Source organism: Oppia nitens, unplaced genomic scaffold (genome assembly GCF_028296485.1).
Source record: "Oppia nitens isolate AA-2021 unplaced genomic scaffold, nextdenovo-longstitch-racon4-pilon3 scaffold3_pilon_pilon_pilon, whole genome shotgun sequence".
In the NCBI taxonomy this organism is placed as follows: domain Eukaryota; kingdom Metazoa; phylum Arthropoda; class Arachnida; order Sarcoptiformes; family Oppiidae; genus Oppia; species Oppia nitens.
Genome location: NW_026533221.1, coordinates 7,558,992 through 7,571,306, shown reverse-complemented (window position 1 = coordinate 7,571,306; position 12,315 = coordinate 7,558,992). Strand labels below are relative to the sequence as shown.

The 12,315-nt window shown below is 23.6% G+C and overlaps 1 protein-coding gene across 1 annotated transcript; it reads right to left on the bottom strand.

The window, feature by feature from the left end:
* Positions 1-2,411: 2,411 nt before the first annotated feature.
* Positions 2,412-8,157, bottom strand: LOC128958676 (glucose dehydrogenase [FAD, quinone]-like). Its single transcript, XM_054304578.1, has 5 exons — positions 7,756-8,157; positions 6,415-6,617; positions 5,846-6,038; positions 4,105-4,683; positions 2,412-3,290 (listed from the first exon to the last, which is right to left on the bottom strand). Exons 1-5 carry the CDS (start codon positions 7,886-7,888, stop codon positions 2,503-2,505), a joined length of 1,896 nt encoding a protein of 631 aa, XP_054160553.1. The 5' UTR covers positions 7,889-8,157; the 3' UTR covers positions 2,412-2,502.
* Positions 8,158-12,315: the final 4,158 nt, after the last annotated feature.

Sequence of the window (12,315 nt, the reverse complement as noted above, 5' to 3'; positions counted from 1 at the left end):
TTGTCTAACAATATAATTAAATTTAATGAACAGCTAATTAGTCTCTACTCTAAATGTATATCCAATGTATAACTGTATATACATTACATCTAAAGTACACTTAAAAAGTGACTAAAATTTGAATACAAATATAAATTGTCAAACAACTATGATATATTAAGTATTTTCTAAAATATAATTCAAAAAATGTATATTTTAATAAAAATTTTCAATATTATATTTATTATAATTACATTATACATAACGATAAATAAATTTACATATAATGAGTATTTTGATCAATAATAAGCTTTAATATTCAATAATTTAACAAAAATACTAATATAATCTATATATAATATACTCTAAATATAACACAATTAGAAAATTAAAATTATTTACGTAAAGTGCCGCATAAATTAAAAATTAAATTTTTAGCCGAAAGTGGAGTTTTGCCAAATAATTAAATAATTTTGATATTTATATCTTTGAATGATATTGAGTAACACTACTAATAGTTGGCACAAACCATACATATATTACATATATATCTTTTGTCTACATTTCAACACAAGTATTGATTAGAAAGACATTGTTTCGTCTAATTTATTGAATGCTTTCACTTCATAAAGTCATCGCCCGTTATATTAATATCCGGTTTTTAATAGAAATAATTACCAAAAATGGACTAAAAAAGCTCAAAGAAATAATTATATTTTGAAACATCTATTTATATGTATTTGAATTTGTTATTACATACATGTATGAAATGAATCATTTATCTATTTTACAGTACAGTACTTCCAATTTTACAAAATATAATTATAGACTCCACTATTAATATGATGTAACAAATTATGATTAAATATAAAAAAATAAATTCTATAATAAAAAGTGTGTGTTTCTTGGATTGAAATTAAAATAAATTTACCCAAACTTTTGAATCGTTGATATGATAATTTAGTAATATAGTGTAGTATAATATAAACATTGATAGAATTGTCGCTCAGTTAGATAAGCTCAGGTAAATATAATATTACAAAAATTATAATATACTAACTAAAGCAACTATGATTAGAGAAATGTTTTATCATTTTTCTAGGAATTGTCCACATCATTGCTAATATTAATAAAATAATAAAAATAATTTTTTAAAATTTTTATTTTGGTATTTTTTATTAAACAAACGTAAATATTTTAATTATTTAAAAAAATAAAAAATACATATAAATTGGCACAACATCATAAATGAAACTTTACTTAAGAATGTATAAATATTTTTAATTTAATGTTTGAGCTAAAGTTATTAGAAATAAATTTTTAAATGGATATTAAATCAAAAATATTTATATTTTATAAATTATGAGAAGTAATATTTTTTAACAAATATTCACATTAATTTTTGACAATTACAAATTAATCGTATCATTACAATTAAAATTACAGTATTATTTAAAAATTATAAATGCATATTTATAAATACAATAAACTGTTAAAAATAATAAAATATTTTAAAAATAAAATGTATGAAACTATAATACAAATTGTTATGTATGTGAGTAATGAATAAAGTAATGCTAAATTAACATATTTTAAAATAACATTTCATTTTTATTTAATTTTAATGTTTTGTTTAAAATAAACAACTTTTTTTAAATAAAACGGCGAAAATATATTAACTATAATAAAAGATTGATTGACAGCTTAAATATTCATAACAATTCAAAGTGACTTCAAATGTCTAATTGGATTTAAAATGTTTAGAATTTATTTGCATAAGAATCTAATACTTAGAAAATCTAAACTATTGTTATTCAAAATATTAATTCAAAGCATTTTTTTCATTTAAAGTTTTGTCGATATATAAAATATTCTTTAATTTTGCAAAATAAAGCTCTATATTAAAGTCTTAAATGGAGTTAATATTAATATAATTTTTTAATTTTATTATATTTTTTTATTTAATAATATCAAAGTATGAATTAAACAAATGTGATAACAAACAGCAATAAATACATAGTATTATTACTGTAAATAGTAATTACATATAAAATTAACTAAAATATAATAATAAAACAATTTATACAAATTAGTTGATTAAAACAATTGTATAACAGATGACATCTATTGAAAATCACAATAAATATGACTTTTGTTCTAAAATATAAGTAATTTCGGCATTCAATAGATGGAAGTTTGCTCTCAAATCTATTTTTATTAAATTTCAATCGTAACAAACTTATAATGAAATAAATATTTATGAATATATAATAATTATAACATTACAAAATGATAAGTATTTTTAAACAATTATAATGAACTCAAAAATCATTATAATAGCATTTTTGATTTTTAAAAATTGATTATTTTTCAATAACTTTTTAAAGATATAATTTATATTCTTTAAGGAGTCTTTTAAAAAAATAAAATTATATAAAATTGAATATTTTTTAGAAATTATGAATTTCTTTAAAATCCATATTAAAACTATTTATAAAATTATTGCTAAAATCATGATTTCAATTATCTCTTTTTCTTTCCTAAAATATTAAAACTATCAAAAAAGCTGTCGCTTGAGGGGTCGTGTGGTACGGGTGTTGGCTTATATGGTGGCAAATGTACGCCTTTTATTATATCGGCCGCCTTTTCGGCGATCATAATAATGGGTGCATTAGTATTGCCGGACACAATCTTTGGCATTATAGAGCCGTCAACGACTCGTAAACCTTTAATACCTCCGAGTACTTTAAGCTCAGGGTCAACAACTGATGTGGGATCCCAGGGTGGGCCCATTTTTGCGGTACCCACCGGATGATAGATAGTTGCCGTATAGGTTCGGGCAACACAAGCCAAGTACTCGTCACTCCACATCTTATATATTTCACAGCCGGGAAAAACCGTTTCAAACAGACGGGCGCCTATATTCTGATAGGCGGGGGTCAGACCAACAGCTATTGATATCTTCATGGCGTCGACCATAGAAAGGATGTCATCCGGATGTGTCAAATATTTTGGGTCAATAATTGGTGGATCGTATGGATTAGATGAGCGAAGTTTGATGTAACCAATACTTTTTGGTCGCAACAGCACCGGATACATACTGAATGTATCATAAGGTAGATATGGCACATACACCTTCTCCCACATTTCACGGGTAAACCCCTGAACCCGACGAAATGTCTGTCCGTCGTCAGATGTCGGACCGCCGTTCAGCATATGAATCTCAAAGTCCGGGTAGTCGTCAGATTGATTAACATATTTAGTTTTTATGAAACCCAATCCCTCAACGCCTCCCAGTGCTGTCATTGGACCTATAATTAATGTAAATTAATTAATTTTTAGAAACAATTTTCTAAACTAACTATTAGAAAGCTAAAGCAATATAATGTAATTTATAATTTACATATACATTACAATACAATATAATACAAAATACATATACTTAAATATTTTAGATATAAATTGATTTTTAAAAAATAAAATGTGTTAAGATAAATATAAATGTTTTTTCTTATTATTTATTTATAATAAAACAATTATTTTTTCTAAAATTAATTTTTAAATATATGTAAGAAAATAATTAAAAGATGTATATCATTTTGAAAGTTATTTCTAAAAATTTTTAAAATATAAGTCAAAGTCATTCAACAAATTTAACAAAATCTACTCAACCAAAACGTTTTGCTCTAATTTTTGTCAAATTTGTATTTTAATGTTTTTATTAATACAATATTTATGTAATAGTCATTATTTTGTAATTAATATGAAAATACAAATGTTTTAATATTAAATGAGATTTAAAATGAGTTTATTATATAAAAATAATATTAAACAATATTGAATCTCATAAAACAAATGTATTTTTATATTAAGCTATTTAAATATTTATTAAATGTCAAATGCTATTAATATTTTTTATAAGAAAAATATATTCAAATTTATAGTAATGCTATTTAGAAAAAATAGATAATATAATAATAACATATTTGAATCATGACGTAAACAACTATTTTTGAAATTTATTAATAAATTAGCTTTTAATATATATATCTAATTTTATACTAAATTTTAATTCAAATTCAATTATTATTATAGTTTATAATTAAAAATAATTAAATCGTTTACCTCTTCCGGCAGAGAAATATGAGATAACATTAGGAAGTGATACAATTCTTCGTTGAATTAGTGAATATTTTCCGTCACACGTGAAGTGTACGCCTCCGGGATATATGTGGTCCTGAAGATTGAGACCAACCGGAAGATCAGCCAATACGGGAATTCCGTTCTCTGTTAAGTGATCTTTAGGTCCGATCCCGGACAACATTAAGAGTTGAGCCGAATTTATAGATCCGGCCGATAGTATTATCTCTTTTCGGGCATAAACTATATGAGTGAGTGAGAAGCGATCAAATTGGATGGCCTGTGCTCTCTTAAACTCATTGAATAATATTTTAGTCACGTATGCAAATGTAACGACATGTAGGTTTGGTCGATGTCTAGCACTTTGTAGGAAAGCCTTAGAAGTTGAACACCGGGCGCCTCTTCTAATGGTGCCCTGAGGTATGGCAAACCCCGTGTTTGTCGGACCATTTAAGTCTATATTGGGATATCCCAACTGTTTACCCGCTTCGGGAAATGCTGTGGCTATTGGACTGGCATCTGGAGGACTCGATACTGTTAGGTATCCACCTGTACCATGGTACCCTATTTAAGATAATTATATATTTACTATTTTAAATTCAAATATTTTCTGCATTTTTAAGTGATTTGCTAAACTTTTATTTTTGTTTATATACATATAAATTTATCAATAAAAATATTTGTCAAATATATTAATATGTAATAGTAGTCTACTTTATTGATAAACTTTATTTTAAATACTATAATAACATAAAATTGATTTTAAATAAATCATTTTTGTAAATATTTATAGGGAAAATATAACAATAGATTATTTTCAAACATGTTTGTGTTCAAACATTTTACGATTGGTTATTATCCGTGAAAAATAATTTATTTGTGTTTGTAATCAAACAGAAATATTGTGAGAATTGACTTCACATGTCGTTTGTAATGTTTTTCAATTATTAATTGATTGACTCTCCATCTCATATCAAATCAAAAGTATATTTAGAAATACCTTTAATAATGAGTACATCGAGAAAAGGATCTACAGATCTATGGCTCAGTTATTGTGTATTTGTGTTGTAGTTTTGATTTATACTATTTGTCACACTTATTAAGCTTCAAATCGATTTTGATAGCAATACTATTTTTGATGAATAGTCCTCTTTTAATATAACTATTTGTATGGCTATAAATAGAGAGTAGAGCACAGGGTCTTCAAAAATACAGGAGAGTCGACAAAAATTGCTCAGCACTTACATTCAACTTTGAAAATTAGATCAATGTTACCATCACATCACCTAAACACTTGTGTGTCAATAAACAATAGACTAAATAGGGGTTGTCATAGGGCTCACCAACAATGCAATACAATAGAAAGGATGGCAAAAAATCAGTCAAAAGTGACCATAAATTGTGATTTAAATCTTTTTTTTGTAACTTAACTTAAAAAATGAGAGAAACTAATAACTCAACGAAAAGTTAATATTAGTTATATAATAAACTAATTTCATTTTACTGATCTGACGCCTACATTATATGTGCACTCCATGTGCTCTCTATTATATATGTTATAAGACGTTCCCATTCACATGGACTTCGTATCTCATTTACTATAGTTAACTAATTTTCATTTAGTTAATATTAAAATATCATTTCTTTTATACATATTATTGATAAAAAAAATATTTTGGTTTCATTACATATAAACTAAAAATAAGACATAGATTTTATAGTTTACCATTGTATGCGATACCCGGGTCGCGGTTATCCTCTGACTTTATAAAATATGGCAACACCTCCTCCCACGACCACCCGTACGCACCGTAATCTCGGACCCAACCATCATAATCACGACTATTGCCTCTAATATATAGCATATAGTTAAGGACCGATGAGCCGCCGAGTACTCGACCCCGAGGCCAACGACTTCGCTGTTCAATAAAAAATTGTTTTGAAAACTTTTAATTAAAAATAATATGTAAATAGTTAATTAACTTAACTAATTAGTCGTAAAATCATTATATGATAAATGTCAACTTAGTATATGTTACATGACTTTTCAATACATAAATTTTGTTTTTATTTATTATTTATTAAATTTAATATTATTTTCATTAAACAAAACCAAATGCTTGTAAAGTTAATTATATTAATAAATTTACAGAAGTTTATATATATATAGTCGGGTATTAAAAATTAATTGAATTTTTACAGAACATTGCATTCATGTGTTATGTAATAGATTTTAATTTTGTGTTTAATCTGAGATTACTAATAAAAGTATTATTATTATTATTGACGACTCACGCGATTAATGAGTCCAAAACAGGAGGCTTCTTGAGGTTCCGTTTGATAGGCCCAGTCTATTGGTGTCATCTGTAGAGTAGCCGCTGCTATCGGTATATCGCTAAATACATTTTCAGACCCTCCGGCCTCTAAAAGTAACACTTTTATTGCCGGGTCTTCAGATAATCGATTAGCCATTACAGCGCCAGCAGATCCAGCACCAACTGTTTGTTTTATATGACAACAAAAAGTGTTAAATCATAATAATAATAATAAAGTAATAAATAATATTTTATTAGAAATTATGATTTGGGAAAAAAGAGAAAATAGTACACAATATAAAAAATGACACAAACATTATAAACATTATGTTTAAGGTCAGGGTTGGTATTGATGTTGTTTAGGTCTCCTATTTTTAGATATGTTTTGCCACAACTCTGGCTATAATTATTGTTAGACTGTTTGCCGCATTTTTGCACAATTTTTTTTCACAATCATTGCTATTCTTAGTGTGAATATTACTAAAACTATTAACCATTTAATATATAATACTGAATAGCATTATATTATTAAAGTACTTGTCATTCATTTTTTAATTTAATAATAATTGAACAAATTTTTCAATTGTCTTTTTTTCGTTAATAAAAAATATTTTTACGATTGAATTAATTATAGATGCACTCCTCCCCTCTTATTGTGACCCAAATTAAAATAAAACAAAACTATTATATATTTTGAAAATTCTTGTAATAAAAAGTCATATTTGTTTATAAAAAAACATTTTGTATGAATTATTTAATAAGAAAAATAGTTTTTATTATTGTCGTTAACTTTTATCTGTAAAACGAAACAGCATTTTACGCTTAATAACGAATAATAGGTAAAAGGATATCAAAAAGGATAAAAGATTATTATATTTGTGTTTTCAAATGGATAGACGACAATAACTTTTGTATTAAATATATCTTTAAATATTTATAAATTTGACTAAAATTGATAAATTAGGTCAAAAAATATTAAAAATTTAGGAATTTTATACAAAAACTTTCATTTTATTTTAAAACAAACATCACGTATGCATTGCTTGTAATTCACTGCATGTCTAATGACCCGATTTGTTGATGACTTTCCCCACAAAATAGAAAATCCTATAATTAACTCAATTTAACGCAAAATTGCAGTATATTTAGTTTACTTGCAAATAACTATTAATTTAAATTTAATTTAGTATAAATGCTAATACAAAAAAAAATAATTGTATACTTTACTTCAAATAACAAACAACTGTACATATAATCATAAAACATTAAATACTAAATGATAAAAATTAATAAAACAAATAAATTAAATGATATGACTTACCAATTATATAATCATATTCTTGATCCCAGTTATTACGAGATATAGATATTGAATGATCGGCCGCTCGTATCCATAAAAGTGTGGCCAACGGTACTAATGCTGGTAACAGTGCGGGCACTATATTAGTGACCATTGTCTTAATGGCGGCACAATTAAAATATAATTGATTTATAATAAAAAAAATAAAATAAAAACAGGTGTCATTAAAATACTCTCACTTTAATATTTGAACATTTATGCAAACTGATATTTAAGCAAACAAACAACTACTATATTTATTTTATATATTTATCTACACATTAGTATATAAAAGTTTTATGGTTATTCTGACACATAATTTAAATTAAAAATGATACTGAGTAAATATAAAAGTATAACATTTAATATTAGCACAAAGATATAGTAGCAGTTTGTGCTTTAAAATTAACATTTTCATCAAAAGTAACGATTGAATGTATTTAAGGCATTTTATAATTTGAGTCAACTGTAAGGCCATAGGATATACGCTATAGAGTTAAGCTGCGTTCACACTAATGCTTATCCAAGTAGACTTGACTTGAACTCAAGTCAAGTTTCAAGTAACATGTGTTCACATTGCTACACTTAAGTTTATCTAATTTTATAAAAATTAATCAAATTATTGAAATTATTTTATTAATTTTGATGTTAATTATAAAAATTATACAAAAATAATTAATTTTTATTTATTAAACAATTTAAATGTAATATTTTTGCTAGACAGCTAAGCAGGCATTTAAAACGTAATAATATTTACATATTATACTTAACACTGATTGGCTAAGTTTATAAGTCTCGTGTGTTCACACTGTACTTAATGAAGTAAACTTACTTAAGAAGGGGTCACTACTGTACTTGAGTTAAGTCAAGGTAACTCAAGTAAGTACATGTGTGAACACCAAAACTTAAGTCAAGTCTACTTAGATTTTGTCCGTGTGAACGCAGCTTTAGGGATGCACTTGACTGACTGAAACAGGTTTTTAACTGTATGTGTCTTATGAAATTCATAGTCAATTTCACACTATTTCACAGATAACTGTATAACTGTATTAATTTTAAGCACCAATACCAATACCACCACTACTACTACTAATACTACTACTACCGAGGTCATATGTCTACTTAAATACTAATAAATAAAGACTATATTTAAATACTATATAAAAACATATTAAATAATGAATTTTCTTTAACTTTCTACTATATAGATCAAGTATTTTTACATGTCCCGTTTATAACTAGCTCACTTAAGTTTTATGATAGCCAAATAAATTAGCCAGTTAGATTATTTTGTTAAAAGTACCATAATCAATTTTATTTAAAATACTACTAAATATTTTTTATTCATTAAAAAATTGTTTATTTGTTGGAATTTGCGTAAAAAATGTTTGATATTTATTCTATGGATTATAGGTTTACCCTACATATGTTTATCCTAGATATTAAACTTATTAGAATTTAATTTAGCCGTCTAATAAAATATACTAGCTTAAATATTTTAGCAATACTCATATACTGTATTTAATTGACAAAATATGTTATATATCATAGAAATTATAATACAGTACATTATTGATAATAAATTGCAAACACTAAACTACCTAAACTTAGCTCACATTATAAAAAATAATATTAGTTTAAATAATATATTTATTTAATAATAAATTAACAATTTAACAATTAAATATTTTTTATATATTAATAGATAATAATTTATTATAAAACAAATTATTGAATCTTAATTTTGTGTTTTAACATGCACAATTCTTAACTTTTAAATAATAAAAATTAAAGTATTTTTTATATCACAGCTACTAAATTTTATAAATAACCCAGATGAAAATACTATATAGCATTACCAAAACAAACATTTATAAAGTATATCTAATTGTTGTATCTGAACAGTCTATCTTATACACACTTTATTTTTAACCCATTCATTAACTTAAAAGATGGTATCACCATTTGCCACAACTTATTACTTAAAAAATATACCCACCTACTCACCCACTCACCCACTTTATTAAAAAAAATTATTTTTAAATTTAAAACATATTTCTTTAAAACAGGATATTAATTTTTCAGTCAATTTTAATGACACTAAAGACACTAAAATTAATTCAAATAATTAACTATAAATTTATAAAAAAATGTTTATTTAATTAATTATATATAATATTAAAGTATTTTTTTAGTACTTCTAGTTTTATTTTTCTAAACAGTATTTTATATTTTCTGATATATTCATATACCATGTAATTTATGTTATATAAAATAGTCACACAAATTTAATTTTTAAAATAAAATTATTAATATTTAGTAAACAATAGTTATTTAACAATAAATATTGTAATAAATAAGAGATTATTAGAATAAAAATAAATTATAAATATTGATATTAGGAAAAACTATACACATTTTATAGTAAATATTAATTAATTCATTTATAATTTATGAAAATGTTTCTCTTACTTTAAAATTGTATATCAATTGTAAAACTAAAGGTAGACTACAATGTTAAAGTATCAGGAATAATTTTATAAATTGTTAATAAATTAAGTAGTTTACTATATGTTAATATATTTTTGACTTGTTTTTCATGTTTATTATAAAAATTTCACAATTATAAAACATTATGTTGCTAAATTTTATTTAGTAAATATTTTTTTTTAATTTATAAAAATTAAAAGTATAGATTGTACCCATAATATTAATATATATAAAATTCTAACCAAGAAACTAAAAACCTAAAGCRTAAAAAACTGTAAAAACTCAATTGTTAATATTAAAATCACAACCAGATAATTATAGTATGACTACAATATTAGTTTATTTTGTATTAGTTAATATTAGTTAATCAATGTTATTTTAATGAGTTTTATACTAATTTTAAAATTTAAAGTAAACCAAAACCTATAAATTAAATCAAAAATGTTTGACTGTTTTTGGTTAGTCTTTCTGAACTCTTGTTTAATTTATTTGTTTTTATTTGTTTACATTATTTTTAATGAAATATCATTATATATTTATAAAGTGTAGATAAAATAAAAACTTTGCTAACTCGAGACTAATTAAATCTATTAAAAAAGATTTTTGTATTTACTTTTCATAGTTTTATGTTTATTTATATATCATATATCAAATTGTTATTTTTTAAAATTAGATTCTTTTATTTAATTTAAATCATAATTAAAAATAACTATAATAATTAAAATTTATTAATTTTAGTATAGTTGTTTTTTGTGGTCACAATCAATATTAAATACAAGTAATTTACAACAATTTTTATGAACTTCAAACATTTATCATATTTTATAGAATTTTTCCGAAACTTACATTTAATATACTTAACGCTTAAGATTAAAAATTGATGTTTTACTCATTGAATTACAGGCTTTTTTGTAATGTAATGTATAATAAATAAAAAGCTAAAGTTTATTTCTTTAAATTAATAATAATATTTATTACAATTATCAATGTCAATTTATTGTGCTTAATTTAACAATTTTTTAGTGTTATTATTATCATTATATAATATAAAAATAAAAACAAAAATCTTTTTATTGATAAGAGAAAATAGATTATTATTATTTTATATTAATAAAGTATTTTTATTTTCTTGGAAATTGAAAAGAATTTATTTAATAATATTTCTCTGGGAAGTTATTTAAACTTTAATTAAATTAATCTTAACTTTAATACAAATAAATATATATTACATTTAGCTAATACATTTTGTTATTTATAAATTTATATTTTTTATTGTAAACACTTTGTAATAGATTTAATAATTCAAAACTCATTATGTGTTAATCAAATATTTCTAATTTTAAAAAACGTGTACCAAATGTCTGATTTTATATATAATTGAGTACTGAAATTACAGGTATATAAAGAATACAATGAGAGAATAGGGACAGTTATGTAAAGAGGAGAGGGATATGTAATAATTAGGCAAATGTGAATCATTAATGTTTTGTAATAGTCCGACAAAACACCAAATTTAGCTCAAATTCGTGTCTCAATTTGACTAATTAGTAATAGTAATAATAATATTGTAGTATTTTTTATTTAAATAGTTTTATTGTATAACTTATAACTACGTGAATAAAGTAGAAGTAATAGTTTTGTTATACAGTATATGTTAACAACACCTACGCCTGTGTTGTCATATAAAACTCAAACCTTTTCTCTCTCTCCTACCTATCAATAAGGTTATACCTATCAGTGGACTGCGTTTAGTCATAGAATGCCATCCCATCCCTATTCTCGCACACTCTCCTAACGATGACTTTTCTCTCAATATTCAAACCATACTTTTTTAGTAACAAATAAAATGCAATATTTGTCTTATTTCTCTACTCTTTCTCTTACTTTCACTCAAAGAGATTAATAAATGAATCTTTAGATTTCATGTTAAGTTTGCTTCAAAATAACTCAAATAGTTTTAAAAATCTTTACTATTAATAAAAAAGTTTATAAAAAGTAAAAATCATTATTTCTTGAATATATTTCTAACATAAATATAAACTATCACTTAAT

Bases quoted from the DNA above. Each gene is read 5' to 3' on its own strand.
- LOC128958676 (XM_054304578.1), bottom strand. From the start codon at position 7,888: ATGGTCACTAATATAGTGCCCGCACTGTTACCAGCATTAGTACCGTTG. The intron at 6,618-7,755 runs GTAAGTCATATC...TAAAACAAACAG, and splicing joins AGAATATGATTATATAATTG to TTGGTGCTGGATCTGCTGGC. The intron at 6,039-6,414 runs GTGAGTCGTCAA...TTTATTGAACAG, and splicing joins GTTTTGGACTCATTAATCGC to CGAAGTCGTTGGCCTCGGGG.